General features: G+C 46.2%; 1 protein-coding gene across 1 annotated transcript; it reads right to left on the minus strand.

Annotated features, from left to right (window-relative positions):
* Positions 1-951: 951 nt before the first annotated feature.
* Positions 952-20,410, minus strand: LOC144094649 (uncharacterized). The gene is made up of 13 exons (XM_077628572.1): positions 20,227-20,410; positions 16,946-17,065; positions 14,588-14,776; positions 12,990-13,088; positions 11,922-12,100; positions 10,770-11,128; positions 9,716-9,812; positions 8,529-8,724; positions 7,326-7,397; positions 6,163-6,307; positions 4,174-4,251; positions 3,161-3,315; positions 952-1,306 (listed from the first exon to the last, which is right to left on the minus strand). Exons 1-13 carry the CDS (start codon positions 20,341-20,343, stop codon positions 1,136-1,138), a joined length of 1,977 nt encoding a protein of 658 aa, XP_077484698.1. The 5' UTR covers positions 20,344-20,410; the 3' UTR covers positions 952-1,135.
* Between the last annotated feature and the right edge of the window lie 1,764 nt (positions 20,411-22,174).

Consider the following 22,174-nt stretch of genomic DNA (forward strand, 5'->3'; position numbering starts at 1 on the left):
CATCTCGGCGCAAAATATAAGGTGATAAAAGACCAGTGTAGAAATGGCTGGAAATGTTTGGCAGAGATATCCGCGCTTCTAAACGCTTTCAGACGACGTAGATATTTCATACTGTGTAGCATACTTGCTGTATATCTTTCATCTATGTAAGCAAGAGATTCCAAGAAAACCACTGGTTATGAATTTTAATTACACAGTGCGTTTCGTTGTTCAATTTCTGCAACTTATGGCCAATAACGCTATTGTCCGGCTGCTTCATCGCCAAGCAAGAAATGCCTGTGCACTGCAGCTTGCACGGATAGAATTTCGCTGGGGTTCCCGTTTTCACCAGGTTATACATTTTAAACAATACTTCATAATATCTTCAACAATGCCTCATATTTTTTTTTCTCAGACGCATGCTTGAGATTGTAAACAAGTTGAATGAGGTTGCCTACAAAATAGATTCCCGACTTTCCCATGGTGAACAACTTAGGAAAGTTTACCTCATGAGACCGAGAATATCCCAGAACGACAACATAAAGGGACGGTCGGCATCTATTGCGAACGTACCACGAATTACCATGAGTGGTCTCCGCCCAGCTGCAGTGCGAGTAAGCTCTCGCCTCCAGTCCTGCCGTAGAGCTACCGAAATATTTTGCAGAACGCACAAGCTCCCGCGTTTTATACGTAGGCTGGTTGTGGCACTGGCAGACATTTCACGACAGTCCTGAGCTCAATAGTTTCATAGAGGCTGCACATTCGTATTTCCAAAAGAAGGCACACTTCGAGCTGATCCTTGCTGAGATAAACGAAAAAACAAACAGAAGCAATGCACTTTCTGCGAGCTTGGCGTCACTTGTTGTATATAGCATCCCTGATGTTAGACACATTGTTCTAACACTTTCGCACACGGCTTGTTTTGTGACGGTAGCATGTATTTCGACGCATCACAAGCAAGGGACGTTGCCCTTCTCATTTAGTAATCCCTGTTTTACAGGTCTGTTTCATAGCACATGCTTTCAATATCCGGCGTTCTTTTCTGAGCGCACACACAAAAAGGAATGGCAGGGCTCTCCCTTCTCGGTGAGCTTTAAGCGCTGTTGACGCAAGAGAACAACTGTTGTGGAACAATGCCCTCAAGCAGCACAATGGCTCAGTTCCATTTGGTGTTGTAGGCCTTCTGCGAAACCGGAAGGGGTATAGCCAGCCACGGAATCACTGGCGTGCTGACGTAGAGCAAGCCTCGGCTCCGCATCATCTGGAATTGTTCGCTGGATGAGACGCAAACGTCCAAACGGGGACTCAGCAGGCCCTCTTTGGGAACCTGCGATGTGGCGGGCAGTGTGAACGACATAAGACAAGTTCAGTGGCCGGCAAGAAACGGGACATTATTTCACCTCTCCCAGCCCTAAAACCACATATTTTATTGCCGACCGCAAAACCACTAGCACATAAAAATAAAAAAGCACACACTAGCGGTGGCAAAACCCCTTTCCAGAGCGCTCTTCCAGTGTAAGAGTAGGAGAACAGTTTATTTCAGGCCAGCGCTAAGGTCCACTGAGAAAGACCGCCTGCTCCTCTAAGACACATTGTTCATATACTGAGCTCGTGGGAAGCCAAGCACTCACGGAAGAAGAGGGAGGGTAATGTAAATAAAAGAAATAAGGCCAGTGTGACAATGGGTGCAGCAAAGAATGCGTTCTGCTTCACCCCTGATCTGCCGACAGTTGGGGCAGTGAGGTGTGTCACGCCATCCGAAGTTAGAGAATTAGTGGGGTAAGGAGGGTGTTTGAACCCTGCGAAGGACGTGTTCAGTGACGGGTGGTTTTGTGGTAAGATTGCGCGGTTTTCTATGATTTTCTCGTAGTGTTTTACTATTTTCTCTTTGTATTTTGCGGCGTCTTCCACTGACGTTAGATTTGGCGGAAAGCGCACGCAGGCAGCGATCTGACGGATCTGTCCTTCAGTTTTGATGGCCGCCTTACCATCGGTAGTGGCGCCGTCACACTGCTTCTAGCAGGGTTCGTCAGAGGCGCTTTTAATGCCTCTTTCAAGGATTTATTGCTGGCACTCTGTGACTGGGTGGTTGAAGAATACTCGCGAAATGAAACAGGAACTACGGCAGACACACAGGCACACACGCCAAAAGTGGTCGCATTTGTGACGAAGCAGAACGTGAGGGCCACCAGAGACCAACTCCTTCGACACAATGCGCGCCAGCGATAAATACCTGATTTAAGCATTAAAAGCTCCCCTGGTGGACACTAATGGAACGAGCGCGGATTCGCCCGCGCCGGCGACAAGGCGAGCATCACAGCTACAGGATGGCGCTGCTGGACCCGGGATGCCTGCATGCGCTTCCTTTTCTAGAGCACGCATAGAAGTTTGTAAACCACTCGCATGCTCCGTTTTAGTTTGGTGCACCTTCCCTTCAGCCATGATAGAGTCCGTTCAGTGGCTGATAAATCTGCACGAAGTAAAGACTGCGCAATGGTCATGATCCCTAGATCACAGCTGATGTATTGCCTCAATTAAAGAAAGAACACGCCACGGATTCCTTATCAATAATTAACGGAATAGAGTTAAGGTTCCCGTTCAACGGAGGGCCATGCTGCACCGGTGGGCTGCCAGATAATGAGGATTGGTCAGAAAGGTAGTGAAGCCTCTCGTTGAGCGACGGATTTGAAAAGTGATCAAGACATCACATGAATCGCGAGTACAAGGTCGCAACATGGCTAAAACATCACTATGACACACAAGAATGTAAAGCAAATTAGTTGCACTGAAATGAAATCTGTGGTCAGATAGAAATCGAACCCGTGCCTTCTGGATAACGAGTCAGACTCAATACCCCTAGGCTTTCGAGGAGCTTTCGTTCCACTTTGTTAAAGGCCTTGTGTGGCTTGTGGTAAATAAGGAAAAATAAAAATGAAATTAAAGTAAAGAACAGTCTTCGTATCTGCGAAGTGATGTGTAGAGGACTACCGGCCTCCTTGCATAGCTATTTTTATTGAAGCGTCGTCCCGTCTTTTGCTTAGAATTTTTTTTTATTAACTCGATGCACGCTAAGTGCGTTCTTCAAAGTTTAAGCTATACTAATCTTTTATCGTTTAGTAGTGATCACCACAGTCCATTTCTTGACAGATCTTTTTGTAAACGATGTAAGCAAAAGACTTACAAACTCCCCGTTCCAGAAATTCCTGAGGTCCCCGCGGCACCACGCGAGCAATATGACGGGAATCAGCACTGCGGGGACCAGATACAGCAGCGCAGGCTGACCGCGGTCCATCATGTGGCCGATGTGGAAAGTCAGCACCAGTCCTGCGCCGTAGCCTGCGCGCATTCGTAAGGCAATTAATTCAGGCAACAGACGAGGCGCATGAGGCACTACTCCTTCAGAAACGCTGATATGCAACTCACATGTAAAGGGTCGTGAAATTTAACACTTGGAGGAGAGCGCTTTTTTTTTTTACAGCTCACTTTTCCTTGCACCACACCTGCGGGGCTTTCAGCGCAGAAGACTTTGCGTTCCTTGATCGTAAAACGTTCGTCACCATACAGAATTCCTCACCATGAGTTCCAGCGGGCAATGCGTGAAGCGTATAGCGCGTAAGCCAGTGTCCCATTGATCATTTGGAGCAGCTTATTTTTTCGTAAAACAGCTCGACTACTTCGTGCACCTTCAGGCACCTCACGCACTTCATCATGCTTACCTGATGCACCGCGTTATAAAGGTGGTTTCTAAGGAGTTATTTCCTGATTATTAGGTAGCTGTGGCTTTTGGTCAATTTTAGCAAATAACTGGAAGTTTTCTTTTTGAGAAATCAGCCTGGTCGTCTGTATAAAAATTAGCTTCAGTGCATTGTTCCGTTTATTCATGGTTACTACATATGATACGCGTTTCGCTTTCTAATGATTTTTACGGCTGGTGAGGTCGGAAGTAGCTACTGAAGGTCCGCCCACCTCTAGTCTAAGAATTTCTTTGAAACGCAACGACATTCGTCGTCAGCTGGGTTAGGCTGAACGCAATAAAGGAAGCTTGAAAAGGCAGCCTAGTGCGACTCACAAAGAATGGATTCGTGTTTCAAGGAAATTCATAAACTAGAGGTGAGCGAACCTTAGAGATGTTCTAAAGTTACCTATGAAAAACTCGCGCCAAGGCTAATGAGAACTCGCTTGTAAGAAACTTACAAGCAATAGCAAGCAGGAAGTACCAGGGCCTCCTCTTGACGATGGAATCATATGAGTGGCAGTAGGCAACAGCCATTCCTAATAGGAGCAAGAGAAGTGGCGTAATAGAAATTGTTATTGGAACACGCTGGCAACGTGTCTTGACGGCACAAAGAGTCCTACAAGGCGCAAGCATATTCAAAAATGCAAAGCAAATAGAGCAACGTTGTTTTAACGCCTACCTATGTATTACAGTTACTGTACTTGTGCAGACACAATCGCCGCGAAAATAACGAAAAGATTGGGACGTCATACTGCAGCACTAAGATTCCAGCAACATAGACAGTTCAGTCGGTTTTATAGAATGAAATGAATAAAGTATATGTTTAGCTTTGTTTTTAGTGCCGAATAACTCAAGTCACTCTGATAACTGATGGTGATGGAACTGGCAGGTCGAAGAAAGAAGCCCTACAGGAAGATAACTGTTTCACGCACGCTCAGCCCTGTTAAACGCTGCTTTTTGCATATGAAAGAGCTTCGTGCCAGAACTTCTGAAAGCTTATTTTCGCATACGAAAACGCGCATACGGTGCGCGCAAATGAAGAAGGCTTGCAAATAAATGTCAGTACGAGCGCAATTGCTAGCGTCGCTACAGAAGCGTATACATGAACGGCTTCTATGCAGAGATTCCTTTCCAAGGACATAATGATGCAGCTGATTTTTTCTTCTTGTCTGAAGCCGGCAAAATTCCCCCCAAAGCGATTTACTTCCATCTGTTAAGTGTGCATATGGTATTAATGCTACTTGGATCTGATATTTTCATCTTTCAGGAATTTATCTTCGACGATTCACCCCAAGAAAAAGATTTACGTCGCAACTGCCAGAGCGAATGATTTTTTTATTTATTTATTTATTCATACTGCCGGCACAGGCCAAGGCAGGAGTTGCAGTTTTACAAAGTACACATCTTGTTAGAACTTTTGCATGTAAAATACAATCAAAACAGAAAAAGAAACTCTGAACATTAGGAATTTTTGCACGTCACTGACGGCAGGAAAAAAAAAGAAAATATTTGAATAGCGCACAAAAACGTTAACCGCTGTGGTGCAATGTGAAGAACAAAAGGCGCGTGACCGTAATAGCAAAGTACAACCATTGTAATTAAGAGTAGGTCCGACTGGCAAAAGTTAAATAAAAGAAAACAGAGAGCAATGTACATAGATCACTTAGAGGGTGACAGGTGACAAGGCTAGTATACAATACATATGTATATATAGGAGAGCGGGTAGTTGTCGCATTCTAAAGCCTACATATGACCTTCATTATGACCTACATATGAATTGCTCAGATATGAATTTATAGGTATTTGCAACACATCTGCATTTTTATGATTGTATATGCATATACCTCTATATATGGACATCTACAATGTATAAACATACAGGGATTCGAGCACATATGACCATATTTGCGTAATATTTATGTTTACTCCGTATATATGACCTTGTCCCAAATATGGACATGCAGAGAACTGGGCAGATCCCACCACTTATGGACTTGCAAATTCATCACCAAATTCAATGTACAAAAGTAAAGCATAGGTGATCGATCTGAATGAGGCTACTTGTTTCGACGAAATGATTTCTCATGACGACATGTATATCGCTCTTAACAAAACAACGAAACGAATAATACACCGCCCGAGCCTGTGGTGTCCTCTTCATTTCGCCTTTGTGTTACGACAGCTACATTTTTCGTCGTGGTAGCGCAAGTGCGTACTCTTAAAACTACGTTGAGGCCAGGCTAAATATCCTGTAATGGGCTGAAAATATTCAAAGCCGTGAGTTTCACACAACGCAACAAAATGGACACTAGCTCTGGCTCTGCTGAAGAGCACCGCAAGACGTCCTTTCGTCCACCGCACATTGCTAGGCTACATGTTCTCTTGAGCCACGCTCAGTTACTTATTTGCAGCAGCAACATTAAAAAAGATCCTCTACGGGCGGTCACCTGGAACGGCGATGTCTCCATAGCCCAGAATCAGAGCACTCGCGCTGCAGGCGATCGCATCGCCAGAGAAGAACAACGGCACCCGCATGAGAACGGGCAAATCTTCCACGCCTTTCGCGACGCTTTCCATCACGCTCACGTCTTTCTGCACAACGGAAAAAAACTGCACACTGAAGTGACACGGAACGTGTAGTTGCGCTAGTGCACCAAATACGTTTTAGCACAGGGAACTTGCACCTCAGATAAATTGTACCAGCAGTTTAAAAAAGTTGTAATGAAATGAATACCTGCCTATTCATTTCCCAGCCGCGGCAGCTGCGTTTTTATGGAGGAAAAACGCTAAGGCGCCCGTGTGCTGCGCGATGTCAGTGCACGTTAAAGATCCCCAGGTGGTCGAAATTATTCCGGAGCCCTCCACTACGGCACCTCCTTCTTCCTTTCTTCTTTCACTCCCTCCTTTATCCCTTCCCTCACGGCGCGGTTCAGGTGTCCAACGATATATGAGACAGATACTGCACCATTTCCTTTCCCCCAAAACCAATTATTATTATTATTATTATTATTATTATTATTATTATTATTATTATTATTATTATTATTATTATTATTATTATTATTATTATTATTATTATTATTATTATTATTATTATTATTCCCAGCAATCACCAACAAGGTGTTTCAACAGACACAAAGTACCAGGCGCTCGCAGTCCCCTCTCTAGATTAGTCTTGCTCTCTTTCACATACATCTTTAACATGTGTCATTAATTTCACGCGAGTTTCAGACATAACTAGTGTATTTTTTCTTTTGCTGCGGTTAACACAACCTACACACCTAACTTAATCCTTTTTCGCTCAAAAAATGTTCTACTATGTGTAAGGAAGGAGGTTGGGACCACTGAGTGCTGCAGTGCAGTGTCGCCATCACTGGTCGCCAGGGCGCGAGTCTAGCGTTGAAGCTACCGACTCCAGCTGGCTGTTCCGTCCCCCTGCGCCCATCGTGACCAGGCAGTAAATCCCACCTCCATTACGAATGAGATCAAGGTAAAGCTGTCACACGTAAATAACTGGGATTCAATAGTCGGCGACAATTGCAGATATTCTCAGTGTACAAATAATTGCGAAAGACATACAAAACTTTTAAAACGACGAATATATACTTACCGAGAGTATAGATGTGACAAACACCATAAATATGTCGTAGAAGAATAGAAGAACAGATAACAATGTAATAATCTGCAAAAAATGAATGATAAGGTTCATTGCTCGGCGTGCAGGTGTTATCCACTTATGATTTGCGTCCCCTCATGAACTCTCCAGTATCGGCGATCTATGGGGGTCATGTCGGCAGAAATATTCATTTTGGGCCCCGCTAAAGTAATTTCAGGAACAACGAAAGAAAAACAAATTTGAGCGAGGTGGCCTGTATTAATTCTCCTGTTTTTTTTTAAATAAATATTATTATCATTCTCGCGTTTGAGAGAAGTCTATCGAGGTGATAGGTAGGGCCTTTGTAAGAACAGAATTTTTCACTCGAGAGCACTGCCAGTACAAGTTAAAACGCCAAACCTATCGAAAGACAGGTATACGTCTGAGTTTAAGAAAGTAATCCCGGCATACATTTAACTGCCGAGTTCACCCGATATGAAGGAGCAGGCACCTCCAGGCGTGGCTTTTACGAGAAGAGGGTCACAGACCACTTCCTGTGGAACCTACGTTTCTGCCGATACATATGCCGAAGTCATTGTATAGCTTCTGGTACTCTAATTACTAAGTTTTTTTTTTGCTCACTATCTACAACTTTTATAAGAACTTCAGAACAGTGCTTAGTATACGGGTAATAATCCGGAGCCAGATTCAAGAAAAATGGCATTTTTATCAGAGACCTAAAACGTATACCCACAGAAACCAGCAACGAATGAAACGCGAACAACAAAACTGAGGTGGCAACACGAGAAAAACATATTAGCTCGTGCAGAGGATATGATAGCGAGGCTGATTAACACTTCTGGAGAGAAGCCCTCACGCCTTGCAAGTTAAAGTAACCTGAGCTAGTACTTAGCTTCCCCTGACTAGGACTTTCGTATTTTCCTGTTCGGGTCTCAATTCTCTAGTTCTAGTTTTGTTTCTTGCTGATAGTACATGCCACTTTATATACATATATTCTTTGATAAACACAGGAATCAACGCTGTCGGAGATAAGAGAAGTTAAATTCAATCAAGCAAGAATGACAAGTACATTTTGTCTCCAAAGAAAAGTGTCCTTTCTAGTCGCACTTCGTCACCTTTTGCATGGCTCAATATTGTCTTAATTAAAACATGCATTCTATGAGCTTCTTACTGTTAGCATGAGCTGCAGAAACATGCCTTAAAATTTGGTAGCTGCACGCATCGCAGGATGTTGACGGCGAAACTAGAGCCCAAGATGTTCTGCAAGATCCAGGCGTGGTGAGCTTTGCGGAAGGTGACCCACGTTAAGGGGATGGTGACGGCGCACCAAATAACTATGTGGTGTCGCACTTCCATGCTCCGTACAAAGCAGGGGAAGACCATGTTTGGCATCCTGCGGAAAAGGAGCTCCTAAATCAGGTAACCCCGCGCTCCTTGGACCCCACTGCAAGGACAGTCAAGTTAATTTCGTAGCACAGAATACAGAAAAATTGTTATAGAGTAGCTGCTAAGAAACACGTCGAATACGATCGTTCCACGGCAAGTGCAATGCTGTTTCTGCACGTTACTCACAGCACTACCGATAATCCGAAGATAAACTTCAGGAATCTACTATCAGGGCAAACTAACTCAAGCAAGAGGCTTCAGGGGAGGATTTTATCTGCGTATGATCCACATTTTCCTCTAAGTTCGCTTTGATACAATGAGTTATTCGCCTATTATCCTTTTATCTCTGCGAACTTCCTTTAGCTGACACATAAATATCTTTATGTAATAAGTTTTGATTTTATAAATTTAATAAATAATTAATGTACTGCTTGTTATATTTAATACAATCCAAATTGCTATACGATAGCTTAGAAGCCTCGCTGGAGCGTAGACCCGCCGTATACCGTTGTATCCATACCCTGTGGGGGCATGAAAAGAGGGGACAGAATTGGCCGCGAGTAGCATTCGAACCCACGGCAGCACATTAAACCACTACGCCATCACCGCAGCCTTCCATCCTTCGTGTTGAAATGCCAATATCTCGCACTGTGCTCTGGATATTGCCTTTATCAAATTTCATTCGCTTCAAAACATGATGTGCAACGAAACGCCCAGCATCTTCATCAACTTACAACAGTGCCTCTCGTCCTGTGTTTGGTGTATCGTCGTCTTCATCAACTTTCATCTTCGAAACGCAATGAGCAAAAAAGGCGGAGTGAAGAGAGATCTCACATGCACTGGGCTAAACGTAACAAGCGGGAGATTTCAACCACAACAGCAGGACAGCATCAAACAACAAAGTGCATGTTATCGTATTTTCTCTCATCAGTTATATTGATCGTCCCTCTAATTGCTTTGAAGCGTTATTACGTATGAGTAACTAAAACGGTGCTTGCCTCATACTGGCGCAGGGTATTAGGAACGACAAGGAGTCGAAGATCACTATCAGGGAAATCACTGAGCCCAGAGTCATGCCGCCAATCAGGAAAACACCTGCACGAAACGTAAGAAAGACATGAGTTATATCTAGTAAGGCCATGCTGGCATGCATAAGATTTCAAGCATTTAAGAGTTTCGCGAAGAGATTGTATAATCCAGCCTATTAGTGTCTAGACTTAAAATGCGACTCCACATTAGTCGAAGGTCGGAGGACCTACGTCTTTCAGTAGACAGCTATGAATTAGATGCATATTCACGATTCATGGTCAAGCTAGGATATGTTCATGAAACCAATATCCGTGTCTGGCGTTTCACCTCTCTGGTAGTGACTTAAGAGAGATTTTGTAGTTGGTTACTTTGTTTTATGTTCTTATCTGACAGCTATTTACTTCGTAAGAAATTCGTTCTTTTTTATACTTCCGCAGTAAGGTGTTGAAAGGGAATTTTCATCGTTTATTTGAAGTAATTGCTTTGTGGTTTCTTCGTCTGCCTTCTAAGACTTCTCGTTTAACCTGAATATAGTTGCTCGGGACCGAACAAAAGCTTACCCTCGAACATCGGTGATTACACATTCAAACTTCATAGTTCGTCAGTTGACAATAATATTGCTACGACCCAAGCGAACGGGGACGACGCGGACGAAGTTCTGCGTGCTTGGCGCGTGCTCGCTGGCTGAATCCATCACGGTGGCCTGTGCCTAGTGTTCCTGGTGTGCCTTGTGCTTGTGCCTTGTGTGGTTTGTATCTACGTGCGGCTACGGCCGTCTGTCCCGTAACAGTATCAAGGAATGGTCTAAAGGCTTACAAACCATGCCGCAGAGGCAGAAAATACAATGATGCGCCTTATCTTGCCAGTAAACACGCTGTCGGTACCGTTACAAACCTTGATTGCAAGGTAGCTATGTATGCGTGCTGTTCTTACGTGCAATCACAGCATGAGTGGCGAAATAGCTCTCGCGGTGTTTCGTATAACAGTACGCTGAAACGTTGCAGAGAAGGAGGTGCCGCTTACGCATCCTATTGAAAAAGTAGTAGAGGACGAGCAGGTCGACAGCGAGCATGAGCACGAACAAACTGACGAGCTTGCAGTCAACGGGGCACTCGGAGAAGGTCATTTCCTCATTAAAAATATTGTCGGAGCTAGGAAAGTCGTCGGCATAGTTGTGTGCCCGTGATCGGACCCGGCTCCGAGCGTTCGCTGGCTCATTGCTCTTCGGCTTGGGCGCCGCGACAGGCTGAGAGGTCGTTGTCTCTAGGCCTAGCGACGTGCTCGAGCGAGTCGCCCTCGCCACCGGCGCGGCGTCCAGGTCGGCGTCCTCGTTGCGGGGTTGCTCTTCTTTAGGCTTGGTGCGTCGGTGCTGAGTGATAAGGCTGCACCAGAGTCCAACAGGAACATATGGATTCACACCTACTACACGGGCTTAGAATGTGATTTAGGCTCAGATTTTCGAAATTGGACGACATGGCGTAGCCCAACACAACGCCACTCCTTTCTAAAGGCTTAGCTAGCACAGATGTCAATCTAACAACATAACTGTATCGAAGGAGTCCCGACATGCATCCTCATTGCTTTGTCGCGTTTTCAGGCAAAAGCGAGATTATCATTTTTAAATGCAGAGATTTGGTTATGTTTTGTTGAGAACAAAATAACTAAGGTTGAGAAAGAACCAAGCCTGTTTAAAGCAAACAAACCACTGAATACAAAATTAACGCTTTACAATAACGAAATAATCATCTCTAATCCTCCTTAGGATTGCAAGCATTCAATTTCCGAAATGCAAAGAATAATTGTTCTGTGTTGATAGTAAACATGTAGCCTTCGTGCGCAGGATGCCAGATTCACATGTGATAGACATTATCAGCTCTAGCCACCATTCTCGCTTTGTTCCTTTCCGAATGTTCTTGTCTTGAAAATACTCAATACTGTCTTGCAAATGCTCTTGTCTTGCAAAAACTCAGCCCGCAAGGCCTGCCTGTGGTCCGCATTGCAACGCTCGCATACGCTCTCATGCTGTGCAGTGCGAATCCAGTGTTTCAAGCTCAGACACACTTCAGGCGTTCGTAGGAGTGTGGTGACTGCACTGGGAGCTCTTCTAAAGCTTTATTTACTAGTACCGCGCATGTAATGAAATGAAAGGCGAACGATGCGCCTGCGCTAGCTTACAGCAGCTGCCTGGTGCTGCCGGACCAAAGAGCCCCCAGGGACACGGTCGCACACGCCATGATCCAGATGAGCCACCAGCCGATGGTTTCCTGCGCTTCTACAACGTACAGCTTAGCTGCTTCTCCTTCCGGGCTGCTAGTGTTCGCCGCAGGCGTCAGAAACGCTCGATCATAGTCCGGCTGTGGTCGAAATGCGAGCAAAAACGATTTAAGAAAGTACATAAAAACACATTTTGGACAACGTTATACGCAAACGTCAGCCAAGAATAAAACAGTCGGAAAGACTGATACTTGACGTATTTCTTATACGCTGATCACGAAGTTATTGCGGAGTAAGAGTCACGTAATTTTCTTCTTGGGTTACCTCACCTGGCATTGTTAGCAAACTTGATTCAAGAGTGTCTTTTGAAACAATCCACGCGCTCTTTGAGCTCCATATGCTACCAATATTCACAGGACTTCAGAAGATAATAGTTTTACCAAATAGTTTGACCAAACCATATCTGACTGCCTTTCAATCAAGTTCACGCGAAGAAATCACAGTTTCAGAAGTTTATTATTCGACCAAATCGTACGAGACTACCTTTCGACCAAATTTATGTGAAGAAAGTGCTGATATCACCGCACTGCGGGCATCAATTGTCTTCTATTAGCTAAACGTCTAGAAAGATGGGAACTAGTCTTTATTATCGAATTACCAAAAAGTGTGCCCTCTTTAAGACGAGGGTGGCATCGCTTAGTTCGTGTAAGCACTAGAAGTATTACGATCCAGCTGCGTTGCGTAGTTTTTTTTCCTCTTGAGTGTGAGTTGCAGTTTGAGATTTTTTACGATAGCATCATTAGCTTCGTATAAAAGTCACACGAACGGCCTGAAATCTAATTTATTACGCAACCAGGGAACTATCAATGTCTGTTTCAGAACTTTGTTGTGGAAACATTAACCAATGGCTGGTTTTAAATTACTTCACATATGAAACTTGCGGTTTGCAAAGCTCAAGATGTGACAGAGCTGCTGCAAAAGAAGTCAAACTGTTTATGGGCACTCGTTTCCACTAATTAATGGCCATACCTTGAACGTCTGAAGCGTGCTGATGCCTAAGACGCCAACCGTAACATCCTGTACAGGCACCATGCCATTCTCTCCTACTTGGAAGTAGTTCTTGTGGAGCTGCGCCAAGGAGAACGAACCGAAACAGAACAGCTGTCGAAAAGCGGAAAGACAGGGGAGACAAGACGGCGACGAGGTTTTTCTTTTTAACACTGAGTAAGTTGCATGCTTGGTCACACAAGGTGTCTGTATACGTCACTCAAATGCTGACAACATATAGTAATGAGTGCATGCCAAAGTCTGAAGCCTTGCTACGCTGGTAGATGTCAGCTCTTCTTCTTCCACTTCCTCTGGTGCAGGAGACGCGTATGACTGAACTACTAATGCAAAGCGCGGAATAATTGAAAGACTTAAGACTAGACCTGCTTCCTGTGGTCCTCATAGAACTCCTGTGTACCATAGTAAACGTTCATTTTTTTTTCCCAACCCACCTCTCGCACTTGTATTGGTTGAACTATCATTTTGATGCCATCATGTTCCACGCGCATTCTTCTATCGTCTAGCTGCCACCTTTCCTTTCACGATCAGGGGATTCCTCAACTGCTACGCCACGTTTTCTGATGGTGAATATTTATTTCCGCAAAGCCGGTAACACGTTCGCCGGTGACGTAGGCTGAGTGAGGCCTACTTCTCAACGTTGCGCCACTGTGCGCAGTACGCGTTGTCCCAGTGCCCTACGTAGTCACACGGGCTGCTGTGGAAATGTCCCTGCTTGAACAAATATGAAGAGAGAAAGGTTCCAGTGCGAGAAACTAGGGTAATCACCGCAGTCGAGGCAAACGAATGGCAACAGAGAGCCGAGCCCGTAGCGAACTGCGAGCGGAGAGGGCCACCAACGCGGCGCGGCATAACAATGTCAAGCCTTCATTATTTTACGCCGCCGCTGACTGCAAGTTATTATAGCTTATCACGCGCAGTCGCTTTCGGCGCATATGTGAAGTACGCGAGAGGCAGCGAATTTGGGCAGAAGTGCGGAATACCGATAATTGCGGAAAGATAGGGTACCTAAAAAATTCATCTGCAGCCTTTATCAAAAATATTCTCCCAGCTGGGTTTGCTAGTGCGCCATGTAGAGCGCCTTTTTTAGTATCACCAGTGTTCCAAACCACTCGAATACGTTAAAAGCTCTCTTATTCCATCTTACGATACTCAAAGCTTTCAGGGATTCCAGAACGCCCCACTCTTATGCATGGAAGTAAGCCCCTTGGGCTGCATACTTTTGACAAAGGCTTTACTGCAACAGCGGAATTTCACGGATTCATATCCTACGTTGCACTGCTCTGTCTGACGCTTTAAACTCTGTGCAACCGAAGGTGCATTAAAAAAGTAAGAGAGCTAACAGACCTTGTAAAATGGGACACTAGAAGGAACCGCGAAAGTATCCAGTTTGTCCAAAAGTCCGTTTTACTGAAGTCATTGTGTACTACTGCACGTGCACAATTCTTGCTCAGTGCCTGTGCTCTCCATCACGTGCCCCGTTCTACCACTGTTTTTATCCGTAATCATCTGTTTCTAACCCTGCAAATATAGGGAACTTGGCCGAGACTGCGTAGGCATACCTTGAGGTCGGAGCTGCGGGCTACAATGATGGAGAACGTCTTTGCAGAGACTGCCTGGGCCAGTGAGTCCTCAAAAGAGCACGCCTTGTCGCGCTCGGGCAGAACGAGGAAGACATGCTTCGCAGCCGCCTTTTCCAAGTCAAGCTTACAGCTCTGGTTGGCATACCTGAACTCAATGCCTCGGAACACCTGCGCAAAGAATATCGCAGATTACAGCAGTTGTACAAAGGAAGCATTTCGATAGCTTTTCCTATCAATAGCCAGTAGTCATCGTCAAACTAGCCGTCGTAAGGCAGTCACTGATGTCTGGCTGCCCGAGCCAACCAAACACCCTTTTCAGCTTGCTGTATGGCACGCATCAAAACAAACCACAAAAAGAAACATTGATGCCGGTATGACGAAATCAATGTCAAGCTAACTATAGAGCTGGCTCTGTCCCGAATTCTTGGTAGTGTGTCCACAGTCTCGGAAAGTAAAGCCTCCACGACCCAGAAGCCCCATCCACCTCTCCACCGCATTCTCCTAGATGGAGGCAGCCCGCACACTCACCGCCACCATCGATCAACCCTCCACCTCACCTCGACCAACCTTCACCCTCCAAAGGCGCCATCCACCATCACTCACACAATTTCATCCTCCAGAAGCAACATCCACCACCAATCCTCCTACTTCCACAAGGCCCCCACCCATGAAAACCTCCAAGGAGCAACGGAACGGCAAAGCGACGGGAAAATCTAATTCAAACAAGCAGTGCAAGAGTCAGCTGCCGTGCAGAAGCACTACCAACCAATCACCTCGTCAAACTACAACCTAGGTAGAGGGCTGCCCGCCCACCCACTGCAACCTTCGGCCTACCTCCTTAACACACCACCACCGTCCAAAACCTATCAACCCTCCAAAGACCTCAGCCCAGCTTCACTCTTCAGAAAAAATACCGCGTGTGTGAAGCATCACCTTAGAGTACATTGCTGCTTTCCTGAGAAGTCACACGCAGAAGCTCATTTTAATCGCCTATGTAACCTACAGACTCTTCGACACAGCAGGATAAATCGCACCTAGTAGGAACGCGCCAGAGTTCGTTTTTGATTGCATGTTGTTTCTCCCAGGGTGTTGGGCTCAAGCGGATTCCTTTCAGAACGGGGATGCACATCTTTACCATTTTTTTGATGCACAGAAAAGGAGAGGGCCGTGCTATCTATTTATATCTATATGTTGGACTATATCGATAATGGAAACAGCAGATCAGGAAGGAAGCTTTTTATGATAACTCAAAAGGCAGTGCCCTACTCTTTGCAGCTAGGTCAGGATGTCTTAGAACGCGCAGCTATCAAAAGAAATTTAACGAAGATGACACATGTGATGTGTGTGGTAAATTTGTAGAAACAATAGAACACCTTATACTAAGGTGCGCTGGTATTCATCTCGATGTCGATGCAGACACAGTCACTCTTCCTGAGGCACCAGGGTTTAGAGATAACAATAGTCATGTAAATAAATCTGCGGTGGAAATTAGCGAAAAGCGATTGGGAGATTGGCGGCTAAAAAGCAGAGAGGTGACATAAAGCTAAGTGTGTAGGAAGACGTATTTAAAGAAGATGGCGAATTTTAATAACTTGCAACACAGTTCAACAAAATAAAGAAAAAAAAGCTCAGCATAGTGGCTACTGCCATCACCCCGTTTCAAAGGGGACGATCGATCGATCGATCCATCCATCCATCCATCCATCCATCCATCCATCCATCCATCCATCCATCCATCCATCCATCCATCCATCCGTCCGTCCACCCACCCACCCATCCATTTCATCCACACACACACACACACACACACACACACACACACACACACACACACACCACACACACACACACACACACACACACACACACACACACACACACACACACACACACACACACACACACACACACACACACACACACACACACACACACACACATACATACATACATACATACATACATACATACATACATACATACATACATACATACATACATACATACATACATACATACATACATACATACATACATACATACATACATACATACATACATACATACATACATACATACATACATACAACCACCCATCCATCCATCCATCCATCCATCGAATTAGTTAAAATCTTTCTCACTGCGTAAAGTAAACTTCCAAGGAAACTTGTTTTACTCAATGTTAGAAACACATATGCCATGCCTCGCAACTTCCTGTGGGCGCCCAAACAAGACTAGTCTAATGGTTTTATTCCGCACGAAACACCAACGCGAAAACCTTGTTGTTTCATAGTGAAAGCTCGCTGATTGCATACATAACGTTAAGAATCTACTCACTTCTTCCTGCTCATTGTGTCGCGGTAGCCTGAATCTCGACGACAGGAAGCAGCAGTAGGGCGACATGGTGCCATCAACGCCGCGATATAGCAGTATCCCGTACGCTGCAGTGCCGAAGTTCTGAAAAAAAAAAACATGTCATGGATGAGGCCCGACACTCAGCTGGCCTGTGTTCTACGCGTCAAGGCAACATATTCGCGAACACTGTCTATTTTACAAATGGACTCTGATTCTCGTAGCTTTTTTTAGTTAAAATGAAGATTACCTAAATCGCGCCTTAAAATCACCCGTACTCAGGTTGTGCTCCATAGCACAAGCTCCGTAGTAGTCAAGCGTTTCGTAAAAAATTTCCGAATTCATAAGTAAAAACGAGGATTCCTTTGTCTTTATGGAAAAACATCGCAGTTTCAGAAGACGGCTCATGAGGCCGTGATATCGGGATTCAACGTGCAGCTGCCACCACAGTTTTTACCGAGTACAGTGCGGCTCGAGGTCCCACGGACTCAGTGCATGGTTTCAGAAATTCCAGCTGTACTATCAGCGTCATATGAAATTCCAAGAACGGGCCGTGTGGCCAAATGTGCATTTCACGCCGACAGCCTTTCGTCATCAGCGATAGGCGCACTCATCTGGTTTGGGATAGTTTCGCTTGTTTTCTTTGACGTTCATTTTCTCTCTTTGCCACTAGAGTGCCCCCTGCATTCTTTCAACCGATTGCTACTTGAGCAGCGCGGATAACTATGTATCATGCAATACCGCTGACGCCAGCGCCTGTGAACAGTTTGGGTGAAGCGAGCGCTCTTGGCTCCCTGGCCTGCAAGGTTTTGATTGTACTTGCCTCCTTGGCGCGTTATCAGCGTCTGGTTGGGATGTGAACAAATAAAGGTCTACTGGTTGCGTGAATAAAGAAAATAACGAGGGCTCCTTCTAATCAATATGATTGTCACTGTAATAAAGCAATGCTGCCTCAAATACGGCACGTCGACATGTACGCAGGAAAGGCTTACCTGGTGTTGTCAGCTCTCTAAATTCGCTGATGCTGTTCTCATTAAGTTGAAAACGTTGACTCTTTAGAGAACGTTATGCAGCACCAGTTATCCGTAGTCCACGATGCATGGTCTTGTGCAAACACAGGCCTCGTTATTCTATTTGCTTCTGAGACCGCTGGGTTCTTCGACGGTACAAGGCTTCGCAGAACAGCCTCGTGCAGACGACGTCTAACGGTTTACGTGATGGCACACAACTCATGTCCCGTACATAGAGAACCGCAATGCTGGGCGTGCCTGCGGCAGCGGCCACAATATGCGCGTCTTAATCCTTGCCGGTAAACTGCCGTCTGTGCCCACGGGGCTAGTTTCGGAGTCTTCCCTCACCACAGAATGCCTGGAAGATTCTGGTAGTTGCAGACAGTGGACGACCTGTTTTCTTTGCGATGACGGGACGCTGCGTACGATGACGGCAAAGAGAAGCGATTCGCACTTTCTTTGCGGGCCGCGCCATGACGCGTGAATGTTCCGCTCCAGGGCATTTGAGCTGTTCGTCTGGCGATAAAGTCGCTCCCACTAGAAACAAGCAATCCAGCAACTGTCACGTTGGACACCGACCGCAAACCGATAGGCCTTCTTCACTGCTCGCATCGCAACCAGACGCTGATAACATGACGATGACGGAAGCGAAATCAAAGCGCGGCGCTGTAGGCTAGGGAGCTAAGAGCGCTCGGTTTTCCCACGCGGGCAGCAGCACCACACCGAGTGCTGCCTGCAAAACCGGTTTGAGCAAGCCGAAATCGGTAGAAAGCGCAATTGTAGCGCTCCAGTGGCAAAGGCAGCAAAATCAACGTCAAAGAAAATAGAAGCAAAACTATCCCGAACCGGATGAGCGCGCCTACCTGATGACAGGCAGACGGAGTAAACAACCTTACGCCGCGCGCTCCGCTGTTCACATTTTGTTTGACGCCCACTGTACCTGTGACTACAAGGTGGTGCGTGGTTGTCAGCAGAGCAGAATAGTTCGCCCCTCTCTTGTCGCGTCGGTGAAGAGGGCTGTCACGATTATTATACGTGGAAGGCTGCTCAACCAGTTGTAACGACAGCGCCATGTGCAACGGGCGATGACGGCCCGAGCGAGTATCAGGCTACGGTGGCTCTCTTCAAGCAAGAATTCGTTATGGCTTTAAATGTCGTTGTAGAACGGAAGCGGTTTCATAGGAGACGACTAGAAGCGGGAGAATGTCTTCGAGCATGCTGCAGCACTCCGTGGCTTTGCGAACGCGTGCGACCATGTGCAACTATGCCACGTGAGCAGCTTGTAACTAGCGCCGCCTCTTCACGTTTTCGTAAATGTCTTTTGCTAGAGATATCCACCTTGACGCTTTCCACAGCTCTGCGCATCACGACTCAGCATGCACAGACAACTTCAGACACTCGGGAGTTTGCGGCCGGGTTTCATCCTGGCCAAGGCGGTCGCATTTCGACAGGGGTCATATGCTAGAGGCCCGTGCACTGTGCAACGCCAGTGCGCTTTAACAAACCCCAGGTGGTCAAATTTTTTCGGAGCCTTCCCATACGGCCGCCCTGTTAGGCTGAGCCACTTTGGGACGTAAAACACATAATACCAAACCAAACCAAACATTTGCGATATAGGCAGAAGATGTGTTCCTTCATTTAAGATACGCAGGTACATGCCAGAAAAAATGTACAAGAAAAAGTTGTGAAGCAAACTTTAAGACAGATAGAAGGAAAGCACAGTGAAATGTGAAAGGGGCTAACGAAACATCCAAGATATACCCTATCATTGAGAACTTCCCTAGGATAGCTTGAATATTTTTACACTTAGTCACTGTTATAGCGTTCTTCCAAATAATTATCTTCAGCCGTTCCCAGCAGTCGCCGTCATTATCTCCGGACGTCCCTCATGCATGTAGTCGAAAGTAATTTTCATCAGTAGGAGCTTCCCCAGGCACTCCCAAATGAAAACTTTAACACTGTTGGGAAATATACGAACAGCTTTGTTACCCTGGCTTCACCTGATAGTCAGCTGAAGACCTGTGCTCCTCATTTAGACTTAGATGCCTTCGCGTTGCTTAAGCAGCCCATACGGTTTCTAAGCACTGCCTGATGCGCAAGTGCCGGCTTGTGGAGCCATCTGCACCTGCTACGTGGCAGGTGCAAGTAAGCTGCTATAGCTGTCAGGTGTCGGTGTGTTGCGCATCGCGCGTCGAACTCTGTTAACCTGGCTCGATGTAATGCCCTGCGAAAGACGCTACCCTGCCTTCCGCTTACCGTAGGGCTCCGGGCCGCCGCCGCCGCCGCCATGCTCTGCAACGCAGTCCCGAGCAGCAGCCACTGCCGCAGCCAGGCGGGCACCGCGGCGTCGACACTGCGCCTGCGAACGGCCATCGGACAGCGGGATGTGTGCCAGAGCGCGGTCAATCGCTGCGCAGCTCTGATGGAGGCCGCAGGCAGACACGCCGCTCACCAGTTGGTCCCCTTCCTCTTCATCTTCTTGTTCTGTAGCGCGTTCGCACGCGAGACTTCGGCACGTACAACAGTGTTATCCCGGCAGGAAGCAATGGTTAGAAAGCGGCGACTGGACAGTTCACAGTGCTTAGTTTATCAGGAAAGAGCAGAGAGGGCAATTACCACCACGAACGCGGATTGGCGTCACGTCGTTTGATGTAATAATTGGTTTTTGGGGGAAAGGAAATGGCGCAGTATCTGTCTCATATATCGTTGGACACCTGAACCGCGCCGTAAGGGAAGGGATAAAGGAGGGAGTGAAAGAATAAAGGAGAGGTCCCGTAGTGGAGAGCTCGGAATAATTTCGACCACCTGGGGATCTTTAACGTGCACTGACATCGCACAGCACACGGGCGCCTTAGCGTTTTTCTTCCATAAAAACGCAGCCGCCGCGTCGTTTGAATATTTCGATCTGCGGATTCTTGCGGATAAAGGAGGGAGTGAACGAAGAAAGGAAGAAAAAGGTGCCGTAGTGGAGGGCTCCGGAATAATTTCGGACAATTGTATAACAACTCATCATCTGTCCAGATTGAATTCGATGACATTTTCCCATCGAATGCAAAGCTGCAGCCCTTCCCGCTTCTTCAGGATCTGTTGCAGGACCACCTAAGGTCCTTTCCCTCTCATGCTCTTATTGCTACCGATGTCTCGCAGGATGGCGAGAAGGCAGGTGTGGGAATTTTTTCGCCTTCACTGGATCGGTCTTTTTCTCTCCGTCTTCCTGACTTCACTCCCATTTTTCTGGATGAATTATTAGCAGTAATCTTAGCCTTACGAAAATTAGAAACTACCGTTTGCCAGGTTGTGGTTATGACAGACTCTCTGTCCATTTGCTCTTCCTTATCCTCACCCACTGAGTCTCGGGCATTATGCCTCTTTAAATTCCTGATTCCGCTCCATCTAAATTCTTTAAATTTTGGGTACCAGGTCACAAGGGTTTTCACTTAAGTGAGGTTACAGATTCCTTAGCAAGAGCCTCTCTCTGCGGCCCAATTGTTGCTGTCCTGCCAACGTCTGCATATACAGCTGCGGTGACGTTTCGCAGCTACACAATATTTCAGGAATTTGCTGGCTCGGCTCTTACATCATCTCCCGAATATCAGCATCTTCTGCATCCTTGGAGTAGCAAAGACTGGCGCTCACGCAGACTAGAGGTCTCTTTCACGCGCTTGCGTTGCCGGGTTCCCCTTCTAAATTTCTACCTTCACAGATCTGGCCTGGCAGCTTCCCCACTGTGCCCTTTTTGTGCCAAACCTGAGACAATAGATCACTTCCTGCTGTTCTGCCGCCGCTTCTCTCATTTGAGGAAGCGTCTTTTGCAAATTCATTTCATCAACTGGGCTTGCCTGTGTCCTCCGCGGTTGTTCTTTCCATTGGCGCTTCTTTGCTTGGACGATGCGACAGGAGTGTGCGCTCTGCTGTGCAAAATTTTCTTCAAGAAACGCAGCGCCTCCCATTCTAATCTCTTCTTCCCGCTCTCACTCAGTACGACATTGAAACATTACAGACATTGTATACTATTATGCACATTAAGCCATTGTCCCGTCTTCGATCTCCAAGTTAACAGGACCCCTGTCCTTCCGTCTTCCAATCTATCAGGCTACATCCTATTACCACTCCTTTTCCTGTCAAAACTTTCCTGTATCCAGCAATTAACCGCCTGTGTCTTGGCCACTCCCCCGTAGTGGGTATGTGCCAGCAACGGTTGAGC

Source organism: Amblyomma americanum, chromosome 6 (genome assembly GCF_052857255.1).
Source record: "Amblyomma americanum isolate KBUSLIRL-KWMA chromosome 6, ASM5285725v1, whole genome shotgun sequence".
NCBI lineage: Eukaryota > Metazoa > Arthropoda > Arachnida > Ixodida > Ixodidae > Amblyomma > Amblyomma americanum.

Coding starts and splice junctions, on each gene's coding strand:
- LOC144094649 (XM_077628572.1), bottom strand. CDS start 20,343: ATGGCCGTTCGCAGGCGCAGTGTCGACGCCGCGGTGCCCGCCTGGCTG. Junction 14,777..16,945: donor GACACAATGAGCAGGAAGAA/GTGAGTAGATTC, acceptor TTCTTTGCGCAG/GTGTTCCGAGGCATTGAGTT. Junction 11,129..11,921: donor GGCAGCACCAGGCAGCTGCT/GTAAGCTAGCGC, acceptor ACTCTGGTGCAG/CCTTATCACTCAGCACCGAC.